This window comes from Rhinolophus ferrumequinum, chromosome 28 (assembly GCF_004115265.2).
Source record: "Rhinolophus ferrumequinum isolate MPI-CBG mRhiFer1 chromosome 28, mRhiFer1_v1.p, whole genome shotgun sequence".
Lineage (NCBI taxonomy): Eukaryota > Metazoa > Chordata > Mammalia > Chiroptera > Rhinolophidae > Rhinolophus > Rhinolophus ferrumequinum.
In genome coordinates, this window is record NC_046311.1 from 16,444,912 (window position 1) to 16,464,430 (window position 19,519).

The following is a 19,519-nucleotide window of genomic DNA, read 5'->3' on the forward strand; positions in this document are numbered from 1 at the left end:
GCTTGAAAAATACTTACAATGTACTATGGGCAGGGGAGTTCCCAAAACACACATTCTGTAGGACGTGTGTTTTTTTTCCTCAGGGAAGAGGGAAAAAAACACACGTCCTACAAAATGTTTCAGACACTTGTTTTTGCTGGTAATATGGAGTGACGAAAGTAGTTTTTGACAACCATTTGCAAACAAAACTAACCTGGGGTAAAAACAGTCCATAAAAATATTACCACTATTACTTATTTGGTCATTTCTGGACAAGGTTACAATTATTTATCTCATTACATCAAAACATTAGAGAGTCTAAGGCCAACATTTTGTTTCCACGTGTTCTTGGTTAAAACACAAACATAGGACCCCATAAAATGAGTAAGTTTCTTCAGAACATAATCATTTACTGCATGTCACTATTCCTCCACATAATTAACTGAACATCTCAAAAACTGTCACTATACAGTCACCAACATATGGTGAAGAATGACACAGACCTCTTAAAAAAATAACAGAAAAATTTGTGCATGAGGAGATTTCAAGTTTCTTGCACTTACAAATAACTGAAATTAAAATGCAGCCACACACAATCTGTAAAAAAAGGCAATGAAACCTGACACAATAAAAGGTACAATTTAAGTTACAGGAAACAAACCAGCTTCTCTAATAGGACTAAATCGATTTGCATCCACTTACATATCCTAAAGAAAGCTTACACCAGGAATTTAAATGTGGAGGCCGAAACACACCAAGAAAAAGGGATGTCAAAACCCCACCTGTATATCCGTTTTCAACCATTTGGAGTCAAGTCGATCCTGGGCAGCCAAACAGAAAGAATCAGAAGGCATCTTTCCTCCTGTTTCTTCCCAGTTGTCAGACCTGCAAGTAAAACAGAAACGTTGAAGACCAACAGCTTTTCAGTATTTTACAAAGACCTGCCCGCAAGGGTTAATGCGGCAAAAATAACAGAAATGGGGGAGAGGAGCAGAGTTGGGGGAGGAAAGTGAGAGAAGAGAGGGAGAAAGATGGAGAGAGATGGGGTAGGAGGGGGTACCTCTAATACAGGTTAAGAACCCACGCGGGATTCGCCTGGTGCTGTACTACGTCGGCGAGACCTTGAGAATGGACGGTCACAGGAGACCGAACCACAATGTCATCCCCTCCCCTCAAACCCAAAAGATAAACAGACAAGAAGCCCACATTTCAACCACAAATGACAGAGCTTCTGCCGCTTTACCCCACACCACTAAGTGGTGCGTAAAACATATCAATCAGAAAATTTTCGACAGAAAAATCCAAAACAATAATCACTTAGAAATGGAAAGACAGCCCGCGACGCGCGCTGCCGACGCCCCGCGCAGGCCCAGGTCCGGCGGCCGTGCCAAAGCCCGCGGCGCTCGGCTCGGCCTAGCTCCGGGTCCAGGCCCGCGCCGCCACAGCCGCCGGCCGTCCTCGTCACTCTGCGGAAAGGAGGACCAGACCCGCAGAGGCCCGCGGAGACAGCCTTCAAGCCGCCGCTGCCTCCGCCCAAGCCCGCGCCCGCTATCCCGACGCCGCTCGCGACCGGAGGGGTGGGCCGACAAGGGACCACCGCCCCCGCTGCCCAGCCAATCGCAGCGAGGCTGCTCCGCAGGACGAGCCAATGGGGAAGGGGAGCAGTCTCGCCCCTCCTCCCGGTCCACCGGCTTCCTTCAATCCGCTCATTTTCCTCCCTGGAGCACACCCTTACGGTCAGGGCCAACCGCAGGCTCCAGGAGGCGGGACTTCCGCCACACGCACGTACACAGGCACGCACGTACTGCCGTCCCGGAATTCCTACGGTTTTCTGCTAGGACTCTCTGACGGGGCGGGTACTGCAGGACCGCCCGGCTGGGGTGGACGCGAGGGGTACACGTAGGGACGGGGACACACCGCGTGAGGCTGGCTCCGGTGTTCAAGAGCCTCCTCCTGTCTGTCCCACTGAATTCAACTAGTCCTGGACAGAATACTTGGAGCACCTGGTAGCAGAGAAATCCGAAAAGGAAATAGCAATCTTTAGTGCCATTGAACCAATGGCCGTAAAACACATACTAAAAAATTTAAAACAGTTATACGAAGTATGTTTTCTGATTATAATGGAATTAAAGTACAAGCCAACAAAAGTAACAGGCTAACCTCCAAACACTTGAAAATTGAAGAACACACTTCCAGACAATCCATGGGTCAAAGAAAAATCCTCAAGGGAAATAGAACTATTTTGAACTGAACAAAAATTATAATGTATCAAAATTTGCGGATTACAACTAAAGCAGTGGTTAAAGTTAAATTTATAATACTAACTACTTAGAAAACAATCTAAGTTTCCATTTCAATAAATTAGAAAGTAAGTAACACGTTATACACAAACGTCCAGAAAATTGAACAGGAGAGGACATTTTCATTTTATAAACCCAACATTATTACCCTGATAATAGAACCAGAAAAGGACATTACAAGAAAATTTAGGACCTATATCCCTGATGAACTGATGAACACAGAAGCAAAAATTCTTAGCCAAATTTTTGCAAATAGGTTCCAACAACATATAGAAAGGATAATACATAGTAACAAGTGACCTTTATACCAAGAATTCAAGACTGGCTTACACATTCAAAGCTAAGTGTAATTAGCCATGAGTTCATCTCAATAGATGCAGAAAATGTCCTTGACAAAATCCAACATCTCATAAGAAGTCAGCAACTACGTAGGAAGAGAAGGGAACTTCTCAACCTGATAATGGACATCTATTAAAAAAGGGGGGGAAAAAGATGCTTATTGTAAAAAAAAAAAATCCAAATTTCCACTGTCCAGAGATTACCCATTTTAATGCTAATACTACAAGAAATCTGTGTTGATGTGTATGTATATAATAAATGAAATCATACTATAAAAAATATTGTAATAACCACGTATGGTGTCAGGTGGGCACTAGATTTAGCCCGGTGAACACTGTAAGTTACATAAATGTCTAATCACTACATTGTACACCTGAAAATAATGTCAACTATAATTGAAAATATAAATAAATTAGGTAATTAGAGGGTATGATCACAAGCTCCAGTGTGGAGGTAGCTGACTCCCCAGACCATTCTGTGGTCTCACTTGAGTTTCCACAAACTGGTTCTGGTTTCAGGCCCCATGTGTAGCTCCCCCTTGGTCTAGAGGGACCATGACCCCAGGAGTGCTGCGTCCTGCCGGCGCTCTTAGGACTCCAAACATTGCATGGGAGACTCCTCACACCCCTGCACACCGCCCGGACACCGCAGCCCCCCGTTCCCTCCCCGAACGCCCCACGCGGCCCGGCTCCGCCTCTCCCGGCCCCGCCCCCAGGCGCGCGGGGTGCGGCGCGCAGGCGCAGGAGAGGCCGGCGTGCGCGGGCGGAATGGGGACTGCAGCGGCGGCGGCGGCGGCGGCCGGGGAGGGGGCGCGCAGCCCGAGCCCCGCCGCGGTGTCTCTCGGCCTGGGCGTGGCCGTGGTGTCGAGCCTGGTGAACGGGTCCACGTTTGTGCTGCAGAAGAAGGGCATCGTGCGCGCCAAGCGGCGAGGTAGGGCGGGCCGTGGGCCGTGCGGGGGTCGGCGGCGGAGGGCGCAGGCCGGGCGCGGGGGCGCTCGGGTCTCCGCCCCGAGGCGGCCGGGCACCGGACGCGGTGGGGCACTTCGGAGCGGCGGGCTGCGCGACCGGAGGCTCCTCGCCCACCCGGTGCGCCTGAAGCGTCTGCACCGCGGCCGCGTCTGCTCCTCCGGCGGCTGCAGAAGCGGCCCGGGACTCACCCCCTGCGCCCCGGCGACGGTCGCGGTATCGCTGCCACCGCTTCTCTCCCTTCCCAGTGGGTGGAGAAGCCATGTTCAGTTTTAGAGGACTTCTCCAGCCGACTTCTCCCTCTGGTGGGAGCCCAGGCGTCCCTGTCACCCGCACCCACCTCTGCTAGGGAAACCTCCGTGTGTACCGCACCCTCCAAGTGGTCGGCGCGCGGTGCTACCCACGAGGAGCCACGGGCCTCCCGACTCTGCTGCGGCCCTGGCCTGGGGTGCACTTGGGGGAGCGAGACCTGCAGCGGCCGCGCCGGTGCCGAAGGCACAGCCGTGTGGTTGACCTGCGGGGGCGACGAGCGACGTCTGTGCTTTCCTGTTGCATCTCTTCCCCGGGGCCCTTGGTGGAACCTTCTCTGGTTTAGACTTGAAGCATCTGACTACAAGTATGTGATCTTCAGTGAGGAAAACGCAAGGCAGATTAATAAAGCAAAACATGGGCCCATGGAGTATTCCCCGGAGAGGCAACACCACCAAACTGCAGTCCTTAATCAGGTGGAAAGAGAGTGAAGTCGAGTTCTTCTTTCCGGTATCGCTCTGTGCTAAGAGGCCTGGGACAGTTGACTGAGCGCGAGATGTAGCAGGAAACTGAAAATGAATGTTGTGTCCAGAGGAAGTGGTGGCTGTTAGCTGTGTTCACTGCAGAGCAGCATTAAGAGGGAAGGGTACTGTACATGCCATAGCGTTTACCCTTTTAACCGTTTTGAACCGTCCAGTTCAATAGTGTTAAGTACATTCACAGTGTTGTGTGAACGTAATCACCGGCCGTCCTCACACCTTTCTCATACTCCCGTTTGGAAATATCCTGTATTCCCACCCAGCCGCTGGCAGCCACGGTTGTGATTCTGTCCTTAGGAATGTGAGCGCTCTAGGTGCCTCCTCAAAGTACGCTCACGAACCAGTTGTCCTTCATGTTTTTTGTCCATACTTAGACAATTTAGGTAATACATTGTAGCAACTCCTCTTTCCATCTCTGTGAACTGTTTGTGTATTCCCTTGTTTAGTGACTAGGCCTTGGGGGGGGCACCTTAGCTCTGTGCTGAAGACTCTCACTGTTCTTACTGAGATGATGATTTTCGTTTGTTTTACTACTTTATTCACCAGTTGTGGTCATTTTACTGGGGAGCTGGTCACGCCGGCATTTGGAAGGGACTTCGTGACTTTCATTCTAAAATCTCCAGCATGCTTGTGTTGGGTACCGGGACGTTCTCTTATATAGATGTGTTGTGATTAGCACATTCAGGAAATTCCGCATGGATTCTGTACTAATAGCTGAGAACTGTTCTACAGGGCTCACTGGGGGAAATTCTTAGGCTCAGCTCTACTTTCTGAGTCACAGGACAACAGGCGCCACATTTGCATCCAGCACGCTCAGAAGGACGTAAAACAGAGCCACAGCCGGTGTCATCCTCTCCGGCAGGAGGCTGGCAGCCGGCAGGGCTGCAGCAAGTGATGCCACAGCGGCCCTCCCTCAGCAGCCTTGGCCCTCGCAGTGTAACGTCACAGAGCTCTGGGGCCCCACAGAGATGTGCCCCTTCCCAGAGGCATGGCACCTGATCCGGGAGCCCAGGGGACGGGCTGTGCACCGAGTGTCGCAGCCCTCCAGTCAGGTGCCGTTTGCCCACCAGACGTCATTTTTAGCTAAGTACTGTCCCTTGCCACATGGCTGTCAGCTTCCTAGAGCCAGAAAGTGAACCAGAAGTCACAGCAGAAAGAGAAAGAGTTGTGGTAGTCTTTCAACTACAACAGTCCATATTCAGAGGTGGCCCGTTGCTCCCATACTTCCTTCACAACGGCCGTTTCTCACTTAGCACCACGTCTGGGCTGTGCACTGGGCACCGCACTTTCCTTTCATCAGCATTGGTTGCTAGCTGTCCTTTGTCTTTCATGGCCTTGCCGTTTTAGAAGCCTGCAGGCCGGCTAACTCGTCGGCTGTTTCACAGTTCCCTTTGGCAGGAACATCACAGATGTGCGGAGTGTCCTCAGCGCATCCTCCCAGGAGTCTCGTGCTGCTGCTTTGTCCCATCGCTGACAGCGTCACCTCTCACCTCTGACCACCTGGTTGAGGTGCTATCCATAGAGGACTGTAAAGATGCCATGTTCTCTTTGTAATTAATAGAGGACCAGTGGAGGTGATTTATGGAGATGTGACAGTCTCCTCAGCAAACTTTAGCCACTCATCTTCCTATCCACTGATGATTCTGCCTAAATCGGTTTTGATTGTGATGTTGCCAAATGGTGGTATTCTGACTGGACCATTCCTCCCACTCGGTCATTACTCACTGGCCCCATTTTGTCTTTTAAGTACCTACGTATTGTAAGGCCTGTGGCCCTGCTCTCCATGATGCAGGCTGCCTTCCTGTGCTAATTACACCAAATTACTCAGAACTGAAATGTCCGACTAGAATTAGGTACTTTAATCGGAAATGAAACAAACCTCTCAGATGAGGAGCATTTTGACATATCTGAAGAAGGACACGTGTGTGTCTCAGGTTGGGGTGCCCTGTTGCTGCAGGCAGCTGTCACACAAGCAGGAGGAGGGACCTACAGGGATACAAAGAACGGTGTGTACATGTCGAAGCCCTTGGTGAGTGTAAGCCTCTGCCACCAGGTGCTTGGAAAAGAGCCATATCATGAAGGTTCCACATTAGGAAAATTGACTAACCTGTTTAAGTAGCAAGTCATTCAGTGCCAGTGAAGTAATTATATGAATGCGATATAGTAAATACACAAGAGAATTGGTCTTTGAAGAACAGTCTCATTTGAAATCAACAACAAACATCATTCCAAAGAATATTTGTGTCTCTGGGTGGTGTGTTGAGCCAGGCCACCCCCCTTCCCCCTGCCAAAAAAAATTGTAAAGGTTTCATTTATTGTTTGGGTCAACTTGTATTGGCTGCAGGAAGCATCTATACCACTTCTCGTGGTTTCTCATGTTGCCATTTACAGACTAAAAGATTCTTTAGAGGGTGAATAAACAGAACGGATTCATGAGTGTTTTCAATTTTAGTTTGCATGTAAAAATTCCTCTTTCAGGCATGCAGCTAGTCGACCTCTTGCTTCGTCCTTTTCTCACATTTTCATCTTGCTGTTCCGTAGGTACCTCCTATTTGACAGACATTGTGTGGTGGGCAGGCACGATTGCAAGTAAGTACCCTGTGTGGCGGCGAGCTTGTCTTCTCCCTTTCTTCAGATCAGTCACCCTCTGGCAGGACTGGAAGGTGGGTGAGCTTGGCTCTGTTCTTCGCAGTGAGGACCAGGAGGCCGTGGAGGGGAGGCAGAGCCTCTGCTGCCTGTGACTATCCCTGAATTTAGTCCAGCTCAGACTGTCCTGGGTCCAAAGAAATTAAAACAGCTCCTGCTTACTCATCGATAGCCGGGCTATTGGCATTTGGTGAAATTTTGTGTTTTTGCTGAACATAATTGCTTTTACAAAGGCAAGTTTCTTCACTGAGCCTTAAGTACCAGAGCACATGCTGTAATATAAAAGAGGTCATGTGCTGTAACATCGAAAAAGAAAATTACTGTTCAGAACTTTAAATACATGAAGAAAAATTGTGTTAAAAATTCCAGAACTATCTTGAGGTTGATTTGTCTCACGTTGCCTTTTAGGCACAAAATTACGCAACAGACGTCGATCTCTTTCATGAGGAGCTCGTATTTAAGCTTTGTGTCAGCGCAATTCTGTGCAGGCAGCGGTGTTTCCATTTGGTGTGCCAGACTCTGGCGTAGGTCCCAGGCCATCAAAGGGACACAGGCAGCCCTGCATGATTCATCTTTAAACAAGGACGTGTTAAGGAGAGAGTGGGAATACAGTGTGTTGCACCCACTGCTAGTCACTGCCTGTTAGGCTGGGAACCTCCACAGAGGGCTGAGATGGGCCACTAACGCTTTTAGCCCTTAAACATGCAGATGTCAGGTTCCTCACAAGTAATGGGAAAGTCGCCCCTTCCGAGCAGAGCCTCGCCAAATTCAACCCCGCCATCCTTGCTGGAGGAAGATCTGTAACTCAGTGACATCCCTCTGATTCTCTTGACAGTGGCTGTCGGCCAGATTGGAAACTTCTTGGCTTACACGGCGGTCCCCACGGTCCTGGTGACTCCCCTGGGTGCCCTTGGAGTGCCGTTTGGGTGAGAGCTGGGATTCTGTGTTTTTGTTTTTGCCGGTTCTTTATCACACTGCTCCCCAGCCATCGCCCCGGTCATCGCAGTGCGGAAGCGTCCTCTGTGATGCCTATGTGCGACTTGTTCCTCCACCTCAGGCCAGCCCCCAGCTAGTTGTGTGATCAGCTGTACTGACCATTTAACCGTTTAACTCGGGGTAGCAAGTTTTTTCTGTCGAGGGCCAGATGGTAACCATTTTAAACTGGGGTCCACATGGCTTCTGTTGCAACTTCTCAACTCTGCCAGGTGGTGGAAAGCGGCCACGGGCCAGATGAGATGCGTGGACATGCTGTGATCTGATAAGACATTATTCACAAAAACAAGTGGATGGCTGCACTGGGCCTTCGAACCATAGTTTGTTAACTCCTGATTTAAGTCAGAGAGCTTTCAAATGCCTTTCATTTAATCTCTGCTCAGAATTCAGCAGGCTCGAGTTACTGCAGCCCAGGAAGAGCCTGACGAGGAAGCTTTGGAGTGAGGCAGTTGGTGATTTCCTGCGGGGGGAGGCCTCTAGGCAGATAGGGCTCTGTTCCCCTTCCAGCTGCTATGGGGTTGTCCATCCCTTGCCACAGAGCAGAAGGCAAGGACTAGCTCTCCGAGAGAAGCAGACTCAGAGGTGACCAGTTGTCCAGATCCGTTCCTAGTGTGCCCGTAGAGGCCACAGTGCTGTATTGGCCATGTCTGGCATCTGTACACTTGATTTATAACCTCTGCCTACATGCATATGCCGACACACTTTGTTCTGGACAAGCCATTAATGTGCCCAGGCCACCTGGCCTTGGCCTCCCTCCTCCCTCAGACCCTGACCTCACCTTAGGAGTTCTGCCCCCCCCCTCCCAGGGGTGGTGGGCATGCTTTTCAAATGCAAACCAACCACTCCAGAACTCAGCCCAACCATCTCCTTTATCAGACTCACACTCCCAGCCACGCTCTGCCAGCCCTAGTCTCCCCCGGGCCAGGTACCAGACCACGAGGGACGGCCCCTGGGCCCCCGAGTCCTGGCATCGTTCACATTCGCCAGTCCCAACCCTCACCCTGTCCTTCCTGCAGAAACCACGGTGAAGGCTCTTGCCCACAATTCCCCCTCCCCCATTCACGACTGTCCTTCATGCTTCTCCATGTGACTCTGCATGTTGTGTTGTGACCTCTCAGCTTGGAAATTGGGAGCAATAAACCATTTTTTCAGTAGTAGTTATTTCCTGATTTGTTGGCCTTACTGTGCCTCAATTTCTCTATTCATATCCTCTAATAGTTTGTATTAATGCACTCTATTTTATAGTACTGTGTAATTTGTACTCTGGTATTTTACAGTGGAATAAGAGATGAGTTGGTCTTGTCAAAAAAAAAAAAAATTAATAAACGGAACCTCTTTAAAATGGCACTGCCATCCCAGAGGAACTGCCTGGCATGTCTGATGCCTCAAACCTTTGGGATTAAAGGTTAAAACAGGACAAAGTAACTTTGGACTGGGCCCAGGCAACCTTGTGTCCCCAAGAACTGTTTGCAAAGATAACAAGAAAGCAGATACTACGACTTCTGGACTGATGTCTTCGGGACTGAAAATGAGTAACACTGTTTAGAGTTAGCATGGCTCTGTTAGCTCGTCTGCACCAACAGCAAGGCCTTCCTTCACCTGACGTGACTGTCCCCTTCCCCTTCTCATACACACCTCTGCCTTTGTCTCCTAATCAGATCACCATGGGCTTCTGCCTGCCTCAGTGCTCCCGGCATAGCTGTTCTTACTGATCTCAAGTAAACGCTGGTGCCTCTCACTTTCAAAGGCCTTTTTAAGTTCACAGCCTCACGGTCTAGCTTGTTCCTGCCTCTGCTTCCCAGCATGGCAGCCCCTCCCCACCTTGGCACAGTCCGCCTGTGATCCCGGGTGGTGGCAGGCCCACCCTCCTGCTCCGAGAGCCCCCCTGGCCTCTGGTTTCCACCTCCCTGCTGAGTACATGGAACCCATCAATGTAACACCCAGTTGCATTGTGGTTCTTAGCTAATTTGCTGGTTCTCTCGGTGATGTTGCTGCTTTCCCCACCTACACTGCTGGGCTCTCCTTGAGGGTCACTCCCAAAGTGGTGAAAGAGAAAAGATGGAGCTCTGACCTCAGCACCATAGCTTCACCTCCTTTGCTTTGTGGCCTTGTGTTCAATGCTAATCCTTTCTGAGGCTCAGTTTCTTTATCAGTAAAATAAACTGATTTTATTTTACACATTTTAGAAGTTTTGGGTATTAAAGAAGAGAAAAATAATCCATCACCCATATTCTTACTTTAATGTAGTTATTATTAGTCTTGATTTTTTCTTGTTTATGCTTTTTCTCAATTTATTTTAACTTAAGTGTTTTGATCATGAGTTGTAATTATTTTAATTTTCACTTCTTACTTTCCCATATAACATAGCTGTTTTTTTTGTTTGTTTGTTTGCTTTTAAAAATAAGGGAGTGATATTTTGTCAATCATAAAACCTATTTTTCTAGTCTGGTATGTTTCACACACACTGGATAACAGCAGTGTGAATTAGGAGTCACTAACTATACCAGCTATGCATGCATTGGGTAGGAAGTCCTATTTGTGTTCAAATAGCAACTTCAATAAATTCCTAATCTTCTCTAGTCTTAAAAACTAAATTAAGAGTAAAATATGCCTACAAAGAAAATAAGGCTTTTCTAAAGTAACTGCAATGAGTAGAAACAGGTCAGATAGTATGATGTACACTTTGATTTCTCCTTTTTTTAATTGAAGGTCCATTTTAGCTTCATACCTTCTGAAGGAAAAGCTCAACATCTTGGGCAAGTTGGGGTGTCTGCTCAGCTGTGCAGGTTCTGTCGTGTTGATTATCCACTCCCCGAAATCCGAAAGCGTGACCACCCAGGCCGAGCTGGAGGAGAAGCTGACCAACCCAGGTGACCATGACAGCTTGCGGGTCTCCCCTGTGATCCTTCTGGGGACCCACCGTGCTCTGCCCCCAGTACCCTCTGTTGTCCTCACACAGGTGTCCCTGCTGCCCCGGGGCCCAGCGGGGCCTGAGATGCCCCAAACCCTCTGCCTCCTCCTGGGGCCTCTGGGGCCATGTACATGAGCACCCCCATTGCCCAGCCCTCCACAGCGGGCTCACCCCACGGGCCCCCCTCCAGGCCACACACACCGGCACCTTCCCAGGTCCCCATGGTCCCTGCCACCTGGCACCAGTCTTGGGTGTGCCCTGGGCACTTCCCTCTGATGGGTAGTTCTCTGAGAGCCCAGACCTAGTTTCATGCATCTTCAGATTCCCCACAGAGGTCTCTATATTTTTCCTACACATCTTGGACATGTAATAATTTATTTTTCTGACAAAGTAATAGTCTGCATAATTATATGGCCTTAGAGTATAGACTCCTCTAAGTTCCTTCCGGGAGACCACCATGTGTAGCTCACCAGCAGTGTTAGGTGCCAGCACAAAATTGCACCCACGCCAAGATCTCAGTCTCCCACTCCTGTGTAGCTCCCAGTTGGCAGAGATTGACAGCAGCGGGAACGGCTGTCAGACCCGCCAAAGAAATTCACAGTGAAGTAAGCAAGACTGTTTCACCCTGTAACTTTTTTATCCCTAAACACTTAGCGTTGTGATACTCATGTCCTATAAAGGCCAAAATATTTCCAATGCTGTGACAAGTGAGGGTAGAGAGATATGGACAAGAGGTCAGGAAGCTGACCTGAGTGTCCTGGAAGACTTGATGGAACTCTCAGAACAGTGTATCCAAGGGCTTTCTGCTGTCTCAGGAATGTGGCTGATACCCCCAGAGTCAGGCCCAAACTTGTACAAAAAGCATGTCGCATTTGAATACCACCATAACATTTTGATATGAAGACATAATGGTAGCAAAAAGGTTTTTCTCTTTCACGTGAAATACTTTTTTTCCCAACCTGGTGTTGTTATGGCCACTTAATTTGTTAAAGGTGTTTCTGATTTTTTTTCTAAAGGTGAAAGACACCAGAGTGAATGTCAAATAAGTACCTCAGAAGGAATTTAAAATCTGAATTTATTTATATTTCAGAGACCCCTGATATGTGAGTTCTAATATTTCAGAGAGGGGAAGAAAAGGAAACGTGGAAGGAAAGTTTTCCAGAAAGAAAAACGGAAAGCTCACATTCTTAGTGGGGTGATATCATCCCCAGAGGTTGAAAACTCAGCCTTGAGGGGGTGGGAATATCACACTTTTAATGTGTAAGCACAGGTATAGGTACACTCCGTAAGCAGACACACAGTGTACTGTGGTGATAAAATTGTATCGGGTGGGTGACTAAGGGAAAATGTCAGATGGTTCCTTGGGGGTAAGATCATGAAAACAGCAGGATTGACACACACTGAAGTGAATCGAAGCTGGAGGGGCATCTGGCCGCCTTCTGTAAAGATGAAAATACAGAGTTAAGGCTGACCGCAGGAAAACGGAGAGGTTTGCTTAGACGCAGGCCTTTCTTTCCAAGCAGCCTGATTCTCACACATGACGACTGAGGCCCCCGCTGGCCAGGCGCCCGCTCCCGTCCCGCTCTGCTCCCATGGCCACTGCCCCTTTCTCTCCTTTCCATGAGGCTCTCCCCCTCTGCCTGGCGCCTGCGCTGACCCGGGCACCCTGTTTTGCAGTGTTTGTGGGCTACCTGTGCATCGTGCTGCTCATGCTGCTGCTCCTGATCTTCTGGATCGCGCCGGCGCACGGGCCCACCAACATCATGGTGTACATCAGCATCTGCTCGCTGCTCGGGAGCTTCACCGTGCCTTCCACCAAGGGCATCGGCCTGGCGGCCCAGGACATCCTGCACAACAACCCATCCAGTCGGCGCGCCCTGTGCCTGTGCCTGGGGCTGCTGGCCGTGCTGGGCTGCAGCATCATCGTCCAGTTCAGGTACATCAACAAGGCGCTCGAGTGCTTCGACTCTTCCGTGTTCGGGGCCATCTACTACGTGGTGTTCACCACGCTGGTCCTGCTGGCCTCCGCCATCCTCTTCCGGGAGTGGAGCAACGTGGGGCTGGTGGACTTTTTGGGCATGGCCTGTGGGTTCACCACGGTCTCCGTCGGGATTGTCCTGATACAGGTGTTCAAAGAGTTCAATTTCAACCTTGGCGAGATGAACAAATCGAATATGAAAACAGACTAGCAGGCAACAGGGTGTTGGGTGGCTCGAGGAACAGGGAGTAGATGTGACTTGTGTCCTAACTTAATGTGCAGTAGAGGGGAGCTTAAATCACTGACACTTGCGTTGCTTGTACGTTAGCGGGTGGCCTGGTGGACAGTGGGGGCACCACTCAGCACTGGGGGGCCGAGCTCTGCAGTCTGAAGATGCTATGTGGTCGCCTGGGAGCATCTGTCTCTGATGAGAGCAGTCTCACGGTCATTGCCATTAGCCTGGAAGCTTTCACGAATACTCTCCATTCTAAACATTTTAACATTATTTACATAGAAAATAAAGACGGGCTCTTTCTGGTTAGTCTTTGCAGGGGAGCAGGTATTCTTACTTAGAAGATTCCTTTGGAAATAGGAGAAACTGTCTTGAAATCTGACTCTGTACAGTAAACGTATCTGTTGTTGTGTTCTTTGGCAGTAAGCCTGTATAACCTCATTCAAATAAGAGGTATCTACATTTAATTGTTTTTAATCCTCTAATGAGCTGACTCTCCCGCTCTAAGACGTGTTAATTGCAAATAGAGAAGGGTACGTGGGCATGACGCAGTGCTCCGTTTCCAGGAGGACTTCTGATAATGCAAATCAATTTCAGTGCCTTTACCACTTGAACTATTCACTTAATTTGACTATTACTGTATGTGTGTTCTCTTAGCACAGAATAACACAATGTCCTTGATTATACTTTAATATTTCACTATTCAAAATATAAATGTGTAAAACAGTTAAAAATAATGGTATATTCATTTGTTGGAAGAGATTCAAGACTAAAGACACATTAGAAAAACTTGACCCTATTAGCATAGAGTTATTGTCCAACTAAAGACAATGGACTTAAGTAGCATGAGGTATTTTATTTGCATTCAATCTGTGTAACTGGGATCCAGTATCAAATACGTCCACGCTCTCTTTCAGTGAACATTGTGGCCACTGCGAAGAAATAAATTATTTAACTTGATAATAAGACTGTTAGATGTGAGAGTAACTATTCAACAGCACACATATCGAGTTCCCCATAACACAGCGATAAGGGACAGCAAGTAACATTGGAACATACATGGTGAGTTTCAAAAGAATTTCTAGGGAAAATGAAAACATTTAATTTAGCCATCTCTCTGTTGTTTGAGATGGCAGAGTACCCAACAATTACCCAACCTCTCGTTAAACTTCTGAAATGCAAAATAGCCATTAATTATGTCGATATTTGGATGGAAGAGATTATCCGTCTGCTACAGTAATCTTCCATGTGTATTAAATAGGAGCAAAGCACAAAGTGATGTGAAGATTTCATCAGGATATCACATCCTTCATGTGCAGTGTTTAATCCAAACAGGGAGCTGAGCCAAGGTGAAAAGTGGGCTTGGGTAAAGTACCTTCAGTGTAGTGGAACATGAACTTGTATAATCCCCAAAGTTACTCACTAAAGAAAACGTGTTTTTTCCAGCTAACAAGAACATTTCTAAAGACCCAAGGAACGAGGAGGCTAAATAACCCGAGGGTAGTTCACACACAGAGTGAAGAACCTTTATGTACATGTGATGGTAAGGGGTTGTCATGATTTGTGAACTAACAGCAGCAACAAGACTATTTTAACAAATTTTTAAATCTTACATTAATTGTTAGGTTATAAATGCTCAAAAAGTTCCTCACTCTTTTTATCGGCTCTTGAAGGTTTTTTGATCATCAGTATTTTTAGGAATGTAGGCCTTAATTTATTGAACTGAACTTCTGAAAATATAATGTAGCAGTAGCAGTATACTTTGAGGCATAGTTTCCTAGGTAAGGAGTTTGAGAAAAGAAAAGAATACCGGTGGCTCTATGAGTATACTGAGAAAGTGTGTGTCGTGTGGAAATTGTCATGTTTATTTTGTTACAGCTGACATGTGAAACTTAGTTTAAATGCATTTATTGGTGTTCCTTCCTATATTTTAATTTGCAGTCATACCACGGGCACTCAGAGCAGACATTTTCTAGATGATCATCCCTATGATTTTTTTTAGAGCAAAACAAAATCTCGAAGTACTAATAAGTCGCCTCCTCCTGGAGGTGACTGGCCCAGAACAGTAGGATGTCCCACGGTGACATCTGTCAGCAGTTGTCACGGGGGGACGTGCAGCAGCTCCTTGCAGTGGAACCAAGTTCATCTCATCCACTTACTCGAGCCTCAAAGTAAGTGACACGAGCAGCAGTCTGACAGCCTAATTCACAAGTTTGACAGAGAGCACAGAACTTCTGATTTCATAGGATTTATTTTACAAATCCACATATTCAGAATTCATTTCAAATTGCAAAGTAAAAGCCTCAAAGTGAGAGTTTTAGGGGAGAGATGGGTCTTCTATTGGCCTCTGCAGCAGTAAATGCGTATGAGATGTTTTCCTTACTAGACTAGACTTTGGTTTTGTCTCTGATAAAACTAAGAGGGAAATCTCTGCTGCCTACTCGCCTTCAAACCTCTAAAAGCATGTTTGTGATCACAGTTTGTGGATTTACTCTGGATAGATACGTAAATAGGCCTTTTCTCTCCTCTCCTACTTGGATGTCTTGTTTTCTCATCTGAAAATGCACTTAGAAAGATTGCCCACTGATCCACTGTAGAGCCCGCTAAGGATTCTACCCAGAACGCAGCCGCGAGGCCACCCTGCAGTTTTGCTGTTCTGCAGAGAAGGTTCTCGGGAGGCAGGGCGGCCGGCTACCTGCCACACGTGGAGCAAGAACTGCCCACAGCTGGGACCCCGGGGACAAGTCATCACTCAGATGTCATCACAGCCTCTTCACTTTAGAATGTTAGTGAAATATACTTCGCTGCTTTCGGTTCAGCAATAAGAAATACTCTCAGTTCCTACTTATCAGGCCAATTCATTATACTCAGTTTTATTTCCAGAAGTTCATGCCAGGAGTAGTCGGTTGGTCTTCTTTTTCTCTGGGTTTGATGTCTGATAGGAGAGAGCACTGTTAACTTGTGCAGGCACCCCTCCTCCTGCTCCACTCTGCAAGAGCTCCACTCTCTGTACACATGTGCTCACCTCTGGGCCACTTCCAAGTTGGTTCTGAAACACCTGAGATGCACTCGGTGTCTCCCAGGTGTGGATGAGCAGCAGCTCAGTCCACAGAGACTGGGGTGGCCCTGAGTATGGGCCCCTGCTGTGCTGGGAGGTGACACCTCTTTTCCAGGCCCCTCAGCTAACCTAGAGGATCGGGGGAGGTGCTCCAGGCGTGCAGAGCCCCACCCTGTTCTTTCCTGATGCAGGCTTGGCCCTGACTCAGGCTTCCTGTGACTGAGCAGGACTGAAGAGAAGCACAGTTCGGTTTAGCTCTGTTCATGGCTGTCTGATTGGCTCCTGTGGTCGGAAGGTGTCCTCACTGTGTTTGCCACCAAGGACGCAGTTCGCGCATCAACCAGGACCACATGGATTAGAAGGAACCTTAGTGTTCTGCCTCCTCAGGGACCAAAACGTGACATTGACTCCGTAGCATTGACCTGCTCCCAGGAACGTGTTTGTGTTAGTTTTTTGTACGTTTCACTCATATTCGTAGCTAGAGGTCTGTTGAGTTGGAAAGAGGAAAGATCAGCACAGACACCAGTCACACCATAGAACAGTTTATCATATAAAATACCTCAGTTTTCTGCATTCCTCACTCCCACCTCACATTTGTACTGGTGATGAATTTTAAGGGTCTGCCCTTTAGCTTCTAGGTGATTTTTCACATCGGGCCGGATTCTTATACCTCCACCGTATACTTGAAAAGGTTAAGAATGATAGTGATAGAAGGAGAATTTGGCTCAATGTCACCACTCGCTTATTTTCACACACATTTCTCCCATGCTATTAAATGCAACGAGTTGTATTTTAAGAAAATGTAACTTGATGTTACATCAAAAACACATGGTCTAGTTAAAAGTTGATGCACAGTAGAACAAGGACCATGTAAATAAACATCTATTTCAAATGTACCCATTGTGATAAAAGGCATAGTCTACGGCCCAGTGCGTGACTGGGGAGGATTTATTTGTTCTTTTCTCTACTTTTTCTTGTATTGTACAACCATAGGTGAGTCATTTAACCCTTCTGTGCCTCAGTTTCTCTACCTCTAAAGGGGTGGGATCGTTCTTCAGATCGACTGTTGTAGGGTGCTCGCACCTTAGCATGTGCCAGAAGCCTCGGGAGACTGTCATATGCAGGACTGCTCGGGAGTGACACAGTGGGAGCTCAGCTCTCTTTGGGTCCTGTCTGCTCAGGACCACGCTGTGGACGTGCAGCTTCAGGCACTGAAAAAGCAAAGGAAGTGCTGGGTGTAAAGTCTGCATAATTCCATGAAGGTTTAATTTTCCTTTTTTGTTGTTTTAAAAGGAAGGGTTTTATATATTCTATTGTAAAATATGGACGTTAAACAGGGACTTTTAAAAGCTGAACTCAAAGATCACGTTCTGATGGTGTGATAAGCTTCTCTGACATTTTGCATAGGTTTATGTTCTGCAGAAGATCAGTGACCTAGACTGATTCTGTTGCGTTGAATTTGTAATGAGTGATGCTGAACTTCCTGCTTTCCAGCAGCTCAGCGCTGACCAGGAACTACTACCTGACACCAGGTGAATGTCAGGAATCCCAAACCACTAATGCCAAAGGGTCACACTGAAAAGTCCAGAGTATTTCTTTTATTTGTCAGAATAGAATAATTTGCCCCCCAACCCTCATGTCAGTGTTTCTGCACTTTGGGAAAATTTAAGGCTACTGTTTTTCAGCACTATTCCTGAGTCTTTTTTGCCTTTTAAAATAACTATTACTTTCCTTTGAAATGGAATAAACCATAAAAGAGAGGAAGAAGACTAGATAAAAAATATAAAATGTTGACAGGTTCCATAAAAGCTTTTACACGTAAATGTATCAGGGGAGCTTCTAATTATCACACACAAACTGTCAATGGCTAAGACTTGCTTATATTTTGCTGTATAGAAGTAGTCATAGCATGTAATTGCCTTATGTAAATAAAAAGGCTGTTTGTTAAGTTTTCCAATATTTATTAATCTGTATGTGTTTTAAAATAAAATAACTTATTTCTAGCTGAATACTTGTTTTGTTACCCTTTATTTGAAATGCTTCTGTAGTCTCAGGCTCCATATCATCCTAATTCCTCAATCAAATGTTTCCCATTTTCTTGGTAGAAATCAGTAGCCCAGATCTCCATCATGATGTAGAAAAATGTCCACCTGTACATATCTTAGGGAGCAAATCAATGATATGTGAAGGAATTCACCATACAGGGATTACCTTCTGATACAGTGAAATGATAGTGTGAAAAAAACCACCTGAAAAATGATCATGTTAAACTGTTCTAGTGATTCTGGCTGACACCCATGGTAACAAAACCAAAACATGGCAGAGTAACTGAAGAACAACTTAGGCATGAGAAAACTATCTGATTTAGTGATACAGGAAGTCCTTACTTAACCAATAGGTTCTTGGAACTACAGTGAAACGATGTATAATGAAACAAATTTTACCACAAGCTACTTGATAACAAGAGTTAAGTTCCTGTCAACGTTAAATGAAACGACATTGAACAAAATGACGTTATTTGAGAACCTGCTGCACGTGATTTTAAAAAATACTGTTTTAGTAAGTCTTGCTGTCATCCAGGGTGTAATGCAGCATCTCTGGTCCCGCTCCCCACATAAGAACGCAGGATATGATGAGGCCAAAAAGGAACACCCACGGAGCCATAGATAGGGAGTCATGTCACTATAGTCTCGCTGACGGCTGGGTGGGAGACACAGGAAGCAGGAGTCATACTATCCGCAACCTGCCGTCTATTTCTCTGCCAACCAACGTCACTTGCTAACTGCAATCCGCTCTTGCTGGTTCAGCCACCATGTTCTGTGCTAGCCCCCATTTTCCTGCAAGCGTAGCCATGGCAGTTATATTAGTAGCCAATGGCTCACTGGTTACAGCTGACGGCCAACTACCCACAGCTGATGGCCATCCAATCACAGTTGATGGCCATTTACTACCTGAGCCAGCACCTTTCCATGTGAGGCTGAGAGCCTGGAAACTGCACTCCTGGCTCTGTCCCCACACTTGCCTACACTTCTGTGATAACGACAAAGCATTGCAACAGCTTTATTGAGGTATAAATGACATACAATAACTGCACATACATAAAATATACAATTTGGTAAGTTTTGATGTATGTCATGATAGTATACGTTGAAATCACCATGAACAAAGTCACTCTGCAAAATGTGGGCACATGGATGGAGAGAATCAGCTGTTTTTCATCATATACCACATCACCAGAGACCAACTTGCCAACCGTCTTTTAATATTCAATGTAATTCCTTACTTGACACCTCCTCTAGCTAGAATTTGGCTGGGACCAAAGGTACCACC

General features: G+C 47.0%; 2 protein-coding genes across 3 annotated transcripts in view; one reads left to right on the forward strand and one right to left on the reverse strand.

Moving 5' to 3' along the window:
- HERC2 (HECT and RLD domain containing E3 ubiquitin protein ligase 2) overlaps positions 1 to 1,521 on the reverse strand; it is a 139,585-nt gene extending 138,064 nt beyond the window's left edge. The window contains exons 1-2 of one of the 2 annotated variants that reach the window (XM_033100308.1): positions 1,297 to 1,519; positions 762 to 864 (exon numbers count right to left, since the gene is read on the reverse strand). In XM_033100308.1, the coding sequence (XP_032956199.1) occupies positions 762 to 833 (72 nt within the window). In that variant the 5' untranslated portion in view covers positions 834 to 864; positions 1,297 to 1,519. Of the gene's footprint in view, positions 1 to 761; positions 865 to 1,296 lie in introns of both variants that reach the window. The other variant, XM_033100307.1, reaches the window with a different exon arrangement.
- Positions 1,522 to 3,372: 1,851 nt separating this feature from the next.
- Positions 3,373 to 18,198, forward strand: NIPA1 (NIPA magnesium transporter 1). Its single transcript, XM_033100106.1, has 5 exons — positions 3,373 to 3,548; positions 6,913 to 6,960; positions 7,853 to 7,943; positions 10,720 to 10,880; positions 12,599 to 18,198. Exons 1-5 carry the CDS (start codon positions 3,386 to 3,388, stop codon positions 13,108 to 13,110), a joined length of 975 nt encoding a protein of 324 aa, XP_032955997.1. The 5' UTR covers positions 3,373 to 3,385; the 3' UTR covers positions 13,111 to 18,198.
- Positions 18,199 to 19,519: the final 1,321 nt, after the last annotated feature.